Genomic DNA, 17,248 nt, shown 5'->3' on the forward strand with positions numbered 1-17,248 from the left:
ACATGTCTTTCCACCTCCTCTCTAACTTGAACCTGCTCTTCTTAGTTTTTCCTTGTCTTTTTTACTTCTTTGTAAAATATACAAGTACTTCTACTCAACAAAAAGTGTGTGATCTCCTGACTGGGTAGGTTACTAATTTATCTTGAAAAAAGACACATTTTATGGCACAGAATGACAAACTTCAAATTCCTTTATCACATAGTCAAGATTACTTAGCATTTCGTAATTTTTATATGTTTGTATGCTACTGCCATGTACATATGTTTTCTCTTTCCAAGGAGCGTAGAGTTCCTGGCATATTATAAATGTTCCCGTGTGTGCTTCAAATTTTTTCCTGAGTTTCAGTGGGACTTTCTTGACATTTGTTGTCTGGGTGATTCACTATAAGATGAGTGACACTCATTGGTCAGGCAGATTGTTCCTGCTTCCCTGTGTTCTGTCTTTGTTCTTTTTCTATACCGTCCCTCATCTACTCCATCAGTCTGTCGTTTACTATATAGAATTGTCCTTAATGCTTTCTACGCAGGGTATGGAAACAGAATAGGGAGTCTCCTAGAGTAATAGAGGTCACAGTTAAAATCCAGAATGCACAAGCAGTGAGATGATAGGACGCCCAAAATGAGAGGAAAAGGAAGATTGATATATGCCTTCATGTTGTTCTCTTTCTCTGTTGTGGTCCTTAAAGTGGGTATTTGCTTTCATTTAACAGTGAGTCCAAATTCCTTTCTCATTCTTCTCTGGTCTACATGGCATGAGTTTATATCATTTTCTTCCTCCCTGTTGTATAGGAGGTATCAGACTCAAGAAATGCCTACCTCACTTCTTGTCACCTGACAAACCAAACGGGCTGCAAAATCAGGGGAAAGAACTTTGAATAATCTTATACTTGTAATTTTAGAGCCCACATTCTCTTTTTTCTAAATCTGAATCAAGAATTGCTTGGTGTGTATTCTTCATTAAAAGCACTAGAGTTAAAAAATAATAGTCAAACTTGAATTGTAGATGTGCAACAAATATGGAGTAGATATATGCCCTAAGGATTGCATAGAATGTACTCATCTGGAAAAGTCTGAAATTTAAGTTTAACAAGATGTTTGCATTTATTTTTGGTTGTCCAGTTTATTTGTAATCCATATCTTTGTTTCTGGACTTTTAAGAGAGGCTGTTTATCTTAATGGCTTAGCACGTATTTGCTTAACAGTATGGAGAATCATTTGGGAGATTATGTTTCAGCCTGAGCTGTGTAGGTATCTTGAGCCTGATGGGTACCTGGACAGTGGGCCTTGCTTTCATGTTTTGTTCTTTACTTGTCTCATCACATCAGGAGGCTACTTGTAGTTTGAAAGTGAACTAGGAGACAAACCTCAACGTCATAGTTTAGTTGGGCATTTTACTACCAAAGTCTCACATCACCAAGTGCATTTCTCCCAGTTCTAGTGGAACAGCCTACAAAGGTTAAGGTCTGTTTTCTCCATTTGTAATCTCTGCTGCCCAGTGCCTCGGAAAGCAATCACACACACATTCACAAAAGAGGAACACAGGACTAGACTCTCAAGTTCTATTTGCACCAGGCCTTGACAGTATGTCTCATTTGGTGGGAAATGCCATAATATAAGAATAATGTATGTGGCCATATTTTGTCTTGTTTCAAGCAGATGATTTAATAATAGAACAGAATAAAATGTATATTCTTGATATTAAATGAGGGGGAAAATCCAACTTGAGGAACAATGACGATAAGACTTAGTTTGCTTCTCTTTTTGCTTATAAAATATTTCTATTTCTTTGCAGCAATTTGGTAAAATCTTAGATGTTGAAATTATTTTTAATGAGCGAGGCTCAAAGGTAAGCACCTTAATTCACTTTAGAATTATTTAGCTTTTTATAATGTTTGTTCTGAATAAGGGGAAACAACTGCACTGTTTTAATCAAAACTGAAATACACATCAGTGGAAATTTTTTTAAGAACATTTTCCATTTCCAAACTGCTGGGAAATACATTGGGTTCTATTTAAAATGTATGGGGTAATTTACAATCATATATATATATATATATATATATATATATATATATATATATATGTTAAATTTCCAGAGGAAAATTATCCATGCTTAAAAAAATAATGATGTTGCTACATTTTTGTTTTGCAGTGATAATTATGTTCTTTATATTAAAAAGTGAGTTGATAGTCTCATGAGCAGGTAAATATGTGATTATTCTGTATTAATAAAGTGCAGTTATTTTCCTGGGTTGTAGGGGAGAAAATTTCATATACACCAATCTTTTGAATATAATTGTATTCATTAATATGTTTACTGATCTTCACTTTGCTATATACTGTTGCCCTGTGTTTGTTTATGCTAGGAAATCAATTTTTAAATAGATTTTCCTAGAGCTCAGCATGTTAATAAAAGTCCAGGACTATAGGAAAAGAGGTTAGTACCTTTGAAAGAAATACATATTGGGAGAAAAAAAAAAAACTCTTCCAAAGTATGCTATTAATCAGGGATTATCTAAGTGTGGCCCCAATCAACCACATCAAAACCATCCCGGAACTTGTTAGAATACATATCCTCAGATTCCAGCCCAGACCTGCCGAACCAGAAACCCTGAAATTGAGTCCACCAATGAGCATCCTACATCCTGACTGAATTTACAGTTATAGACACTGTGTATCTCAATTTTGGACAAATGTTAAAGGTTCACCTAAATATAGAATATCCTTTTGCCCACTAATGGAATTTTTCTCCACTGCTGTTACTGTTAGAAGTCCCCTCCTCATACTGCAGCCACATAAAATTCCAGGGTCTTCTCACAATGTCCCTTAAAGAAAATAACAATCAGGCATGCCTGCAGACACTGAGTAGTAACAGGACATGAATGATGTCTAAAAAGGATACAGATGTATCCTGGAGCAACCAGAGAGCCACCCTTGAATTCTTCTGCTTTGCTTCTTTACTGACACTCTTCCATTTCCAGGAGTTTTAAGTTTCTTTCCTTTGCATCCTTAAGCTGGGCATATTTGAGAGAAATTGCTCACTTGGATAAGAGAGACACAGTTTAGTTCCCTTTAACTTTCCTTGAATGGACATTTTAGGACAGATCAGGAGCAGGAGAGCTGCTAAATGGAGCTTATGAAACATTTTGTTTTATTATTTCTTGGACAGTGTATACCCTCTTGCTTCCTCTAAGCATATTTAATATCATTCAAATTTGACAGTGTTGATCACATTGAGGCAAAAAGATCCTGGTAGTCTCTGCTCTGTAGACAAAATGATACTGTGATCTGGCAGATGAGTAAAAAGGTCAATCTATTATGTCCTCTGTTTTTGGTCATTCAGGAACCTAGTCATGCTCCTATGACTTCAGATTTTTTCTAGTCATTCTTGTCTTTTACCTGTAGTTTGTCCTCTCAGCTGAGGGTGGGGGGAAGTAAGGTAATTTTCTTTCTGCTTCCTATGTGAAAATCATCACAGAAATTATTTCTGTACCTGCAAAGTCAAGTGCATTAAGAGAAAAATGTGCCTATGCCTATTGCTTTCTGCAAGGCCTGATGGGTGATTGGCAGAATTGTAGAAAATGACCCGTAAGGGTGGCCAACTTGGTTCTACCTATGATCCTGTATTACACCACTGTGTTGCAAGGTTTTTCCTTTGCTTATTTTTAAAGTATGTATTTAATTTATATTTTGTTTTAAAACTTTTTCCAGTTGGAGGAAGCTATTTAATTTCTTTCAAGAGCTGTTTGGGAACATTAAAAGAATATGGTTTGCTATTTGGAAAATACAATGACAGTGGTATTTTTAGGACTTCTTCTGTCATTCCCATGATTAGCTTGTCTCTGGGGGCTTCAAGAAAAAGACCAATAAAGTTTGCTGCACCCTAGTCTGACTTTGTTAGGATGCTTTTTTTTTCTTTTCTTCTATTTGTTTTTTGAAATAGTAAGCATCCAAAATAACCTTTCTCTATCTCTCTGTCTCTGTCTCTGTCTCTTTCTGTGTCTCTATGTCTCTTTCTCTTTCTCTCTCTCTCTCTCTCTCTCTCTCTCTCTCTCTCTCTCTCTCTCTCATGCTCCCTTTCAAATGACTCGCTTTGCAGGTGTGGGTGCAAACTAGTTAGGTGCTGCCAGGATGTCACTGAGACAGTTCAGCTGGGAGCTGCTAAATGGGGGCAGTGGCTCACACCAGGATATTTGTCATTCTTGACATTATCCTTTATGGGAAAAGGCCTTTGTTAGAGGAGCATTTCCATTTTAGTGCCTGAGAAACCTGAACCACTGTTATGACCTCATTTCCCTCACTTGGTACTAGAGAGACATCCAGGAAGCTGGTGGACCCTAAAGAGCCAGGATACCCCTCCCTATCTAGATGGTCATTTTTTAGAGTATGGTCCCTGAGGCAGCTTTATCAGTCTGAAGTAAAGACAAGCCTGTGCCTATGTGTGCAAATACACACACACACACACACACACACACACACACACACACACACGCAATGTGCATAGTATTCTGGGAATGCATAACCTAAATATTTTATGTATATACAAATTCTATGTTTACAGGCAAAATGCATTTTATAAAGACATATCAGAATTGGTAATTAGAATTCAACCACATTAAGAGGTTCTGTATAGAACAATCTTATGATTTATTTTTCCTTTTAGGAGATTAAAATCATTTTTTTACTTCTGCAGTGCTTTATTTGGGAAATGTGTCAGATTTAGGTACTCTCTGCTATGGCTAAGAAGCACACGGTTCGTCCTTTGGTTGGCATGTCTATAGGGTGGCATATATTTGAAGTGAACTGAATGGGAGGAAGGCAGATGTGCTTCCTGTCCCCCTCAGCTTTCTTGAGCTTTGGAAGAGGCAGAGCCGTAAGATAAGCAACAACAATAAAATACGCTGTGTTCTACAGTGATTGAGAGGCTACGTAGACTCCATGCAGGGATACTGACGTTGCTAGAGTGGAATGACTTCCAGAAGGAAGGGGCGTTTAAGATGAGAGTGAAAGGTCAGTGAGAATTTTCAAGGAAAGATGTCTTTGAGGAGAAAAGGGCAAAAGTCATTGGCGAAAGTCTTGAAGGTCTTCATTTGCAGAAGCGTGAATCTTCAGAGCCTTGACACCAGCCTCCTTCTGTATGTAAGTTCTCCAAATGAGAAACTCGAGCTTGATTTTTCATATAAACTTAAAAATGTGTACTTTCATCCATGCTGGATACTTCAAAACTTTATTTAAGGTATAAAATGGAATACACATGAATACAAAAACAGGGATCTATTATCTAAAAATACTTAAGATGAAAAAGGAAAGTTGATCAGGATACAGGAATGTCAGAATTTTATGATTCAGCACAGGATTTTTAAATAAGCAAGTCATGTTGACCTGGCAGTACATGTTAGGGTCACTGTTGTCTGGCCTTTTGGCCATATTCCCTATCAGTGTGCAACACAGAATGAGAGGGGTTTTTGTTGTTGTGGTGGTGGTTTGTATTTCCTTTTCTAGGAGGCATTGTGTCTTCTCCCAACTCGAGCCCTCTGATACAGGAGACTGTAGGCAGTAGTGTCTCTTAGGCGGAGGGCATTTGAGCACAGCTGTTCTTCTTGTATTCTTCGCTTCAAAGGGGTTCCACATCAGCACCCCTCTCAGCCTCCAAACTCCGTACCACCTCTAGAACATGCTTGTTTTGTTCACCTTTCCAAGATGAAAATATTCATAATATTTTTTAAGAACTACATGTTACTATTACCCTGAGATATAATTTTGACCATGAAGCAGGTACAGAGAAAGCATCTCAGCATCTGCTGTCAAAGTTGCCTGGCCCTTGAGCTCAGCAGTGCTGGTAGCTGATAATGGAGAGGGCCACGGGAGTAGCTCTCTGATTATGGAGCGGCTCCTAGATGGAAATTCTGATAATTTTGTGATCCAGGAGGCCATATCGCTTCAGGTCTAGATGGGAGACAAGATTCAAATCTGGCAAAGCTCAACTAGTCATCAGTTGCAGCTTTTAATGAGGAGACAAGGTTAGGATTTTCTTCTTTGTGCACTTTGCATAGGACTCCAAATATGTTTCTGTCTCTTTGTTCTTCTCTTCTTGATACATATAGTGTCGATATGCCTTGTGTTCAGACTGTAATGTGAAAATAAGTGTCTTTAGTATATGGTTGGATAGGCATGCCTACCTCTTCATGTTCTTCCCGGTGCTGCTCTAAGAGTGATTGCAGTCCTTGCAGACAGAGATGACATTGCCTGTCCCTCCAACTGTAGGACAAAGCTATGGATTATCTTTTCTTGCCTAGTGAGAGAATATAAAATCAAAATCCTAGTTTCCTGTGCTGCTTGGTAAATGTTATCAGTGCTAGAGAGGTAGGCTTTACGTGACAGAATGAGCATATTGCCCAGAAGCCTTGGGCATACTGCACCCTTAACATCTAGGCTCCAAATGACTGAGTCATAAACTTACCCTGCCCCATAGATGGCTCTATCAGTGTCACCAACATAAAATCACAATTTAAATCTCCTTTTTAATGGTGCAAATTGATAAAGAGTCATGGATCTTTGGTCACACAAGTGGCTTTTTAGGCAAACAATTTCGAGGCTCCAGTCCAGGATTCTGATTTGATAGATATGGAGCAGAGCCTAGGAAAGTGTGTAAGGATTTATTTTTTATCCCTGTTCCTCTGATTGGCAACCAAGTTTGAGACCCAAATGTAAGTTTGGCCAAAATGTAAGTACTGGTAAATATAGAAAACTATCTGAATTCTGTCCTTTCACCTTGGAAGAGCTATTCTTTGCAAAATTCTTTAGTTAGCTAATTTGTTGGAATACGCCATTTGGAGAATGTATGGAAAACTAAAGCACAATTTATCTTTTATGCATATTGTCTTGTATTTGTCAAATATTTTGCCCCATATTCTAATCACAGACCTCAAGTTTTGGAAAGATGATACAAGGTAATTCAACCCAACCATTCAAAATACAGAAGCTTAATTTTTCACTATATGTAGAATCCTAAAAACTAATGACATATCTTCACCTGAACACATTGACAGCTCAGGTCCTCAGTCCTCAGTGAGTGAGTCCAGCTTGGGCAACTCTTCCCTGGCTCCTGCAACCTAGAGGTTACATTGGAAGCCTCCTGTAGGGTTGAGCACTAACACAAGTAGGTTATAGCTATGATGTATTTTTAATTACTGCACATTTTATTAGTAACACTGAATATCACCCTGCTTCATCTAAGCAGGCTGAGCAAACATTTACTCATCTTTGTGTAAGGTTTACCCAGTGCAAATAGGAGTTTCAGCATATCGCATTGTTTTACCTACTGTGAAATCTAGCAAGAGCTGGGCAAATTTACACTAGAATTGTTCAAAAGGTTGGTGTATATATTTCTAAACAAGAAATATATAGGGGTTTAAAATATTTAGGGGTTTAAAAAGTAATATGTCATGTTTTTTGTGCTCCTCTTAGGAACAGTGTCAGTGAAGACAAAAGATGGATTTTGACAATATGAAGTTTAGTGGGGTTGGTTTTTGAGGCTGAAATATTAAAAGCAAATGTACTTGTGGTGAAGTAAAGGGTGTGTTTGTTACCTATAAGAAGGAAGCAGGCAGAGTGCTATTGTAACTGATGTTCTAGTCATGAAGCTTCTTAATTTTGCTACCTGTTGATATCATAAATAAATGCAGTATAGTGTCTTTTTAACTTTTCAAATTGTATACACATTTCCCTTTGGAGTAAATAAAGAAATATAAGAACTTATCAAAATCAAATATATATATATATGTTATGGGGAGAGGGGGTGGGGAAAGCATTAAAAATGTTACTTGAATTGTTCGCATTATTAATCAGTGGAAGTTTATTTCTATTCATTTCATGTGATATTTTTGTTCCTTATATCAACAAGTTTGAGATTTATTGTAAAAAAGGTCTTTCCTTTTTTTAGGCTTTTAACTTTTATTTTTGAGAAGTAAAGGCTATAGAATTGACAAATTTGAATAACCCTAAAATTGCATGAAGAAGAGATGTTCTTAAAACCACACGGCATGACTTTGTAGGCAATGTTAGAGGATTTTGGCATTCATTGTTGAATTCCGTGCACATGTTTTATTTTATTTAATTTTTAATTTGCATGTCAAGAAAGTGGTTCCCTTTTTTTTCCTCGTTATTTCATTTTATTCTCTGTGAAGACACTGTACATTTATTTTGATCTCATTTTCTTTTTGTTAGATTTATTTTCTTCCGTAGTGATGTTTAGAAAGGTATTTTTGGTATCATTCTTTGAATTCTTCAGGGGTTACAGCTAACTGGTGACAGAAAAAATCTTGTTCACATTTGTCGCTTAATTATTGCACATCTTAGTACTCTTATAATTTTTCTAATTTGCATGTTACAGAACTGAAACCAGGACAAGAAATAGAAATTAAAGCGAGAGAACGTTACAAAGTGGTCGTTGACTGAAATAATAATCTGCATGTTGTTTTCCCTTCTCCCTCCTGCATGCAGGGATTTGGTTTCGTAACTTTCGAAAATAGTGCCGATGCGGACAGGGCGAGGGAGAAATTACACGGCACCGTGGTAGAGGGCCGTAAAATCGAGGTGCATGTTCAAAATATTTTCCTTTTCATCTTTTTTATAAATGTCTGCTTCACGCTCATCCGTTGTTCCAGATGCATCATTGGCGTCTTGTATGTGACCCTCCTCCCTTCTCATTGTTTATATATATATTTATATATAAAAAGGAAAACTGGCCTTACTTTGTTTTTAATTTTACTTTATTTTGTTAATCTTTTTAACTGCTGAAAGGTGGATGGCAAAAGAGACCAAAAACAAAACAACAACAACAAAAAAAAAATTTAAAAGGTTAATCTGAAAGGGTTTTGGTTTTGCTTTTGTTTTTATTTTCCATGTTTTATAAACAATGGGTGCAGTAGGTTCCAAAGAGAAGACAGCATTACGAACCAAACAAAATACAGGACAGTTTCTTTTTCTTTTCCTTTCCACTTTAGGGTTGAAGAGGGATCCACAGTGGTTTGCAAATTATAGAAAATTGAGAAAGCAGTAACATTTGAAAGATTTGTGACCAAAAACAAAGAAAAAAAATGAGAGGCATTATCATTAAGCCTTTCATTTTTTTTTTTTGCTTAAAGAAGCCAGTTTGAAATCTTGCATTCATTTGACTATAAAGGGAGTAACCCAAAAGGATTTCCTGTTGGTTGAAAATGCAAATACTAACATTCTGACAGTCTAGGTCTGCTGTTTGTACCACTGGGATCCCCCTCAACATAGCCAGAGGGTCATATTTGTTAAAATTTGAAAAAAAAAAAAAATACCAGTTACAAATGCTTTAGTCTTTGGAGTAAGATGTTGCATATTTTGCCTTTCATTTTCCCCCTTCGACGGTAACGCTTAGGCCCCTCACCAAACTCTCAGTAACCATGGTAACTGTATACAAACCCATGCTGGCGATGGTGGTGAATGGTAAGTGGTGAAGTCCATCTGCCGTTTCACGTATTTAGTGCTGATATATCTATATACATATATATATATATACCACGTGAATTTTTTGACTTGTTGTATTAAGTTTTCTTGATGCTCTATTTTTTTGGATATTGGTACGCCTGTAATTGAGTGTACGTTCTAAGCTAGCCTGGGAGGCTCTGACTGGATTGAGTTATGACCGGTGCACATCTTACTCAGATCGTTAACTCCATATTGTGTTACACAATGCACCCTCTCTTTTATCCTTTCGTTAGCTGTGACTTTAAAGCTTGAATGATTTGTTAATTCTTGCGATGTAAAGGCTCTGTTTCAAGTGTTGAATGCTAGATGTTGCTTCTCAATGATTCTTCCCTCCCAAAGTGTTGCACACGGCTAAAACTTGTTTGTCCCTTTTTTTGACATTTATGTTCCCTGTACCTTGTCTCTTCCCTCTCTACTCCACTGCATGTCCCTTCATATGAACTTTATTTTATGTTTTAAAAATGATTTATTGTTTCTGTGTTACCATGGAGTACACGCATGCTTTTAAATCTTCAATTATGCAGTATCTTTTAATTTGCTTTTACTGTCTCTTTATTAAACTTTTAAATGAGATGACATTGCTTTATTGAAATGATTTGTAAGTTAAAATGGTTATGAAGTAAATGTAATTATAAAAATGTATGATTTTGTTATGCACCTACTGCCTTTTATAAATTAAAATGCATTTTAGTTTTTGTTTTGTTTTTGTTTTTAATAAGTAATCACAGTCATAATGCATGCGACTAATTGAATTGTGCTCTGGGCTTGGAGTTTGAGCTCATTTGAATTTTCTATGTACATAGGTAAATAATGCCACAGCACGTGTAATGACAAATAAAAAGACCGTCAACCCCTATACAAATGGTAAGTAGAGATTGGCCTTTTCTACGGAATCCCCTCGGACTCTGTATCTATTAAGTTATTTAACCAGGAAATTTGTTTGAGCAAACCATGTCTGACTTATCGTGGCCCCCGTGGCTCTGCTCCTGACCTGCTACAGGGAGCCACCTAAATCAATAAGATTATTTTGATGACAAAGGCATATTTAGTTGCAGGTTAAGTGTGCATGCCCTCGTTCTTGTCTCTCTAGAATAACTCCCACTAGGGGCTGAGACCCAGTGGTTATTGAGGAATTACTTGGGTAATTTAATTCTAGTAAATTGAGGAGAGAATAGAGGTTTTATCTGTTTGTTCTTTACCACCATCTCCCCATTGATGACTACTCATTCTTGGAAGTGTGGTCAGATTATATATATACCATTTGGGACCAGGAAAGAATGTGTTACATGTTTGCAAACCCCTTCCAGACAATGCATTTCTGTCTTTATCAAGAACACTTCTCAAAACTGCTGCTACAAAGAATTTACATGGCTATGACGGATATTAAATGTGTTCACACATTTTGATTCATCACAATAAATATCTCTCAAGACGTATGGAAGGAAATGTGTATGATGTTAATCACATACTTAATGTACTAACACTTAAAAAGAAATTAACACAGTAAGTTATAGAAAATGCACTCAACAGCATATTATACCTATTAAAATGAGTAGGATAAAGACAATGAAGGAGCTCATAATAAGTAAAGTAACTAAAATGATGAAAAGTGTGTGAATTACATGATTTTAACTAGCTGTGGTAGTAGTTGCCACTAAAATGTTAATGTATTAAGTTGCAAGACTAGAAGATATCATTTCTTTGATTTCTAAATTTTCAAAAATAATACAATTTTATTGCAAACAAAAATATATAGATTTCCCACTTTAAAGATTTTAATTATATGTAAAACCAAAAACCATAGGCTTTTTTTAAAGAAAAAAATTAAATAAGGAAATGTTACAAACATGACTAAAGTATCTTGTGACTACTGCTCCTGCCAGCCTGGTTTCTTACCTCTGCCTTAGAGGGAGACGCTATGGCTTGTGATTGTCTGTGGTTCTATATTGTATGCTTATGTATATACATATAGTAGATGCTCATGTATAGTACTCACAGTATTGTATATGTGTTTTTATACAAATGTTTTAATTGAATTTTATAAATCAATATGGAGTCCTCTCAATATTAGAACATACAGGTTAAATCCATTCTTTTTAGTAGTCTCACAATATTCCACTATATATGTACATAATATATAATATATTTATTCAGAACTTAAGTGCTGATTAACATTTAATTATTTGCCTATTTTGTATTTGGTATTCTGTTATAACCAATAGCATTAGCATTTGGTGGTTTTATTTTCTCCTCCTTCTGCTGATAGCTACCTAAGTGACAAAGTCATGTTATTTTTATTTTTAAAGAGTTTTCAAACAGGTATTTGTCTTTGTCATAATATGGCCCTAAATCAAAAGACCAGAATTATTTATTCTAATGACCACTTTTCCCATTTCCAATAACCCAAGACATACCTTTAAGTGATGCAAACAATTTCCACAAAAGATTTTGAATACCAACCCATGAAATGAAACAGGCTGCTGATTATTGTGTCATTTGACTTGAGTAAAAATAATAGCTGTGCAACTTGTCAGAATTAATGTGTGATGACATCAACTTATTGTGTGCTTTGTTGAATTATGAAGTAGCATTGTGTGTGTGTGTGTGTGTGTGTGTGTAGAGAGAGAGAGTGCTGGATGCCCATGCAGAGGAGCACACGTGTGCTGAGTGAGAAAAATCAAACAATGAAAGCAAAATATTACTCTACAAGCCATATATATGTATATATATGTATATACATAAATATAAATTATATGCCCATATATTTTTAAGAAAGCATAATTGATCAATGTCATACATATTCTGGCACTGAAACCAAGCCTATCAAATCTTTGGATGCAATTCAAAGGTCATTTATAAGTGTCCAGCACTTCTGGAACTCGTGTGTATGTTAGATGAAGCATTTTAAAGATGCTGGACCAAAACCCCAGCCTGGAAAGAGGACATTATTCTCCCTGTTTTAAAGATGCAAAAGCAAGCTAGATGAGAGGAAATAATTAAATACACCTTTTATTTTTACTGTGAAGTGATAAAATCTTGTGGTCCAGCCTCTGTGTGTATCAGGCATTACTTTGCTCCTGTCATTTTATAGAAGTGAATTCCAACGGCAACCAGCTACAGTAACCAACAGTTTATTAAATGTGCAACCTCAAGTTCCTGCCAGATGTTGGCATAAATATCCCACATGCCTACATTCTTAATGTCTAGGAACAAGCCTTGTGGATCTCTCTTCCATGGACCTGAAAAGCATGCTCGCAGGATTACTCCTGTCACGCATTGTGAGCCTGGAATGGAAGGAGTGGATGGACAGTCACAGTTGAACTGATTTACTGCACAAATGTAAATCTCAATTATACAGAGTCAGTCGCTTCTGTAGAGAAACTTATAGAGAGCTTTGATATTTAAAGACAAGTATTTCTCAAAGCTTTTCCAGTTTTTAACTTATAAGTATTACCACTATAAATAGCATTTTCCATAAATTGCAATATGATAGAATTTAGAAAATAAGAGGGCATTTCTAATTCCTAACAAAGAAGATGTGGTTATGCTAATAAAGGAATTCTCAGGACCAAAAGAGTCACTGAAATGAGAAAATAAATTCATGATCACAAACCACCAAAATTGCACTTTAACAAAACTAGAAACCACTGGTCATCAAATTTTGAAGACATCTTCATATGATGATACAACTGTCAGTGCCAATATCAGATTCACAGATTCCTTCAACTGTGTAAACCAAAGTGCTATCATTTGTAGTTTCTGGTGATGAATGTGTCTGGGAAAACAATGGGAAATTTGTGTCTAGGATGCTATACTGTAGAAGATCATGCAGGATGCAGGTTACATTCTTAGCATTTTAAATGTGGAGGTAAGTGAAGACTCAAGAAGTGAAATACATGCTTTTGGAAATTCCACCTGCAAGAAGGCCCACAAAATGGGGCTGGTACTTCCTCTGTTTCATTGTTTCTTGCAAGAACATCTCCCTATAAAAAAAAGGTGGGGTTTCCGTATGTTCATTGAATATCAAGTGTTGGATCAAATGGGAGTTACGTTGGGATTGCTTAGAAACTGAGCAAGTTTGGCTTCATTAAACATGGCTCTTTCATTTGCTCAGTGATTTTAGGAACAGTGAACACTAAGAGAAGCTTTACCACTCACTAGCTATTGACCGTTAGGAAAGGTGCTTAAACTCTCCCCACCCAAGCTTTCATAAATGGGAACTGAGCATGTTATGGAACCTACCTCATAGGCATTTGTGATTAATATGTAAGACAAAGGACTGAACAAAATGCTAGGAATACAGAGTGTGCTATATTTTTCACTACTAATTGTAGTAACACTGTTACCTCGATACACAATGACCTCAATATTAAGTAATAATCTTGTTCAATTTTTTTTTTTTTTTTTTTTTTTTTTTTTTTTTTTTTTTTTTTGCTGTGGATAGCGAATTAAATTCCCAGTGTGAGGATCAAATCTGCAGGTAAAATCAAGCATAAAGCAAAAGGAGGTCTTTGAGTAAAACAATCTTAAATTATCTTTTACTGAGTAAAGCAGATTTCTCTACTAGAGATCAAAGTAGTATAGGATAACAATAGAAGATAGAGCATAAGGGTCAGTGATGATGGTTACTAATTGGACAGTTAAATGTGATAGCCCATAGCCACTTTAAAATGATCTGTGAGGACTCCTAACTCAAACATCCCATCTCTACCCAAGTCTGTGTACCTAAAATTATGTATTTCAGATAAAATCTAAATTTTGGTCATGAATACATACTGCCAAACAATATGCTGAATGAGTCAAAATAAAACACATATGCAGACAATGTGCAACTATTTTCTTTTCATTCTGGCATTTGGGTATTGCCTCCTGCACCATTTCACCTTAGTATATGTCTTTAGAAAGCATGTGTCTGCAGTTTTGAAACCCCTGCAGTATATTAAGGTTACTTTCTGGAACTTGCTTCTTTGATATCCAGCCAAGCAAAGCCCTAGAGAAGGCAGGGGCTGGGTTTTGTGAGCCTTTGAACACCCACTATAGCAGTAGTTAGCACTGAGGATCTTGGCCAGTGTTCTTCTAAATAAGACTGGCATGTGACCTTAGACAAGCTCACTTTAGGCAGAGGTGTGCTGATTCAGATGCATTGCTGCTGGAGGCTGAGCCTCAGCGGGTCTCCCCAAAACTGCTCATGTGTCTGATTTCAGCAAAACCCTGTGTGCTGAGCTCTGCTCCATTACTTTGCTGTTTAGGGGGCCCTGGGAGGCTGGAGGTAGTGGGCTTTATCAGCTGTTCTCTTTTTGTTGTAAGCCTCATTGTTTGGTTTAATGTCCTTGATCAAAATATCTGAATTTGCAAGGCCTGGGGACTTAACACAAACTGCCTAAGTAAGTTTAAATGGGATCATTTTGCCCATCTTCCTAAGAATGCAGGCTCATATCTCCAGCAAGGTTATCCCAAGGGTCTCTTCCAGGTACTAGAAGAGTCACAAAAACTACGAGTTCATTTACATGTGATTTGCATATATTTGCCTGAGCCTACTGGAAGTGTGTAAGCCTGAGCAAGTCTGAGGAGAGGTGATTTTCAAGGCCTGGATTTTCATTGTCTTTCTTTAGAAGACAGTCATCCACAACAGGGTCCTTTTTCGGTAGATGTATACTCTCGCAATCAGGAAGCAGGTCCTTGGTGGCTGAAAGGAAACAGAATCCTAGTCAAAAGAGAGTGAGTCTGTTAGAAAAACTCCATATTCCTTTTGTTCCTTTAAATGATACCAAGTACTGTAGTGGGACAATAAAATAAAACAATGTAATACAGGACACATCATTTACAGAATTATTTTATAATAGTCACCCAAAGAGTCAAATACCAAAAAGTGCAGGAAATCTGTCCATACAATAAAAACCCAAAGAATCTAGCTGAGGCCCTGGATCCCACAGCAATGTCCTGCATGAGTCCAGCTGGAGATACAGAACTCATGGCTATACATCATGCTAGTCTGTTTCATGATTCTGCCCTGGGAACACCCAAAGGTCGGCAGTGGAAGCTGGAAAGTTTGTGCTAGCAGGATGACGGATGTGCACTGAAGCCAGGAAGTGACATTCGAAGTAAGAACCAGATTTCCACTGAAAAGTACTACAGCCATGCTCAATGACATTGAGGTTCTGAGCTCCTCTAAATGATGAGAACAGCCGAGTTCGCATCAGAAAAGAAACTCAACAAGCTCCTCCAGGAGACAAACAACACTTCTTCTTCCCCAGTTTTTATGTTGTTGGCAACAATCTTCAGGTGGGCCATCTACACTCAGCACCAAGCTGATTCAGTTCAGCTGGGTGTTACAAGTTGTCCACCAGTTTCCAATCCACCACACCAAGTAAATGTTTATAGGCCATCTGATGTTTATCAAACACAGCTCTAAATTCTGGAGATTCAGGGTTGAGCAGTCTTCTGCCCACTCTTATCATTAATTTTAATGAAGTAGAATGTTATAAAAAAAAAACAAGCAAAGAAAGAAAGTATACTTAGGCAGTGTTAACAGCTATGGATAAAATATAACTGCCCGTTGGATCAAAGAGTAACTCCAGTCATAGGCAGGAAAGTGACATTAAGTGACATGTTCTGGGAAGAAATTATAGACCTGTATACCACCAAAATGATCTCATAAAGACCGTGGCATAGTTCTCCAAGCAGAGACAGTGAAGCCTTGAGTCTAGAATGGGTGTAGATGATTTTTTTTAAAATTAAGTTTTCAATACATGTAAATACACATAATAATTATATTCATCATAGGGAATTTACACTCCTTCATGTTAGAAAGACCATTGTCACTATAGGTTGAAGAAAGAGGACAGTGGTACAAAATAAATAGACAAGGTTTAGATTGTGTGGACATCTCAGCCAAGATAAGTAATTTCAGTTTATCCTGTTTAGAAGGAAGCAGTTGAACTCCATGTAGCAAAATGACATATTTAGTTTACTTCTTTGGAATCCTGTCAGCCCCATAAATAGAATGGATGCAGAGGGAGGAAGAGCGGAGGTATGAACAGGTGGTGAGAGTTAGGATATTTTTGCTTGCGACTTACTTGAGAAGAGATGAGGGTATTCCTATCTGGGATAAGGACAATGGAGAAAGGAAGACTTCTCCAAGTTTAACAGAGTATTTTCTAATGGACTTCCTATGGGGTGTGAAAGCAAAGGAAGAATTATGGAACTACTGATTAAGACCTTTGTTCTGAGCAACTAAACAATTGAATGGGATGCCATGCAGTCTTAGAAGAAGGAAGACTTGGTAAAGATCAGGTTCCAAGAGGTGAAGAGAGAGGAAACACTGAGTTTTCACGCCTACTGTGCAGATTTGAAAGGACTTCCTTTTCTATGCAAAGAGAGTGGGGAACCTTGTTTAGGAGAAAGTATTAGGGATGACCCCGTGATGACCAATGCAGTGCCCTTTGCAGCTCACAGAGTCTTAAAAGAAGGCCTTGAACTGGGGATATAACTCAGTGCACAAGCACCTGCCTTGCAAGCACAAGGTCCTGAGTTCAATTCCCATAAACAAATTTTAAAAGAAGACTTTTTAAATTATCTTTTCAGTTAATGTTTGCAGACATGGGGTGGCAAGATTCTCTTGATGAGAGAGAGTATCATTTAATTTGTATTATTTTTATGCTGAGTGATAATTTTCCTCGAGCAGACTTAGATAAGCTGATAGATTAGATAGATAGATAGATAGATAGATA

General features: G+C 36.9%; 1 protein-coding gene across 43 annotated transcripts in view; it reads left to right on the top strand.

Moving 5' to 3' along the window:
• The window catches only part of Rbfox1 (RNA binding fox-1 homolog 1), a 2,027,889-nt gene that overhangs the window by 1,915,353 nt on the left and 95,288 nt on the right, over nucleotides 1-17,248 (top strand). For 36 of the 43 annotated variants that reach the window (XM_063226445.1, XM_063226450.1, XM_063226446.1 and 33 more), the window contains 3 exons: nucleotides 1,792-1,845; nucleotides 8,502-8,594; nucleotides 10,322-10,382. In XM_063226445.1, the coding sequence (XP_063082515.1) occupies nucleotides 1,792-1,845; nucleotides 8,502-8,594; nucleotides 10,322-10,382 (208 nt within the window). The remainder of the gene's footprint in view (nucleotides 1-1,791; nucleotides 1,846-8,501; nucleotides 8,595-10,321; nucleotides 10,383-17,248) is intronic. The other 7 variants (XM_063226464.1, XM_063226453.1, XM_063226468.1 and 4 more) reach the window with 1 other exon arrangement.

Source organism: Cavia porcellus, unplaced genomic scaffold (assembly GCF_034190915.1).
Source record: "Cavia porcellus strain 051 isolate PalLab524CR breed Dunkin Hartley unplaced genomic scaffold, mCavPor4.1 scaffold_16, whole genome shotgun sequence".
In the NCBI taxonomy this organism is placed as follows: domain Eukaryota; kingdom Metazoa; phylum Chordata; class Mammalia; order Rodentia; family Caviidae; genus Cavia; species Cavia porcellus.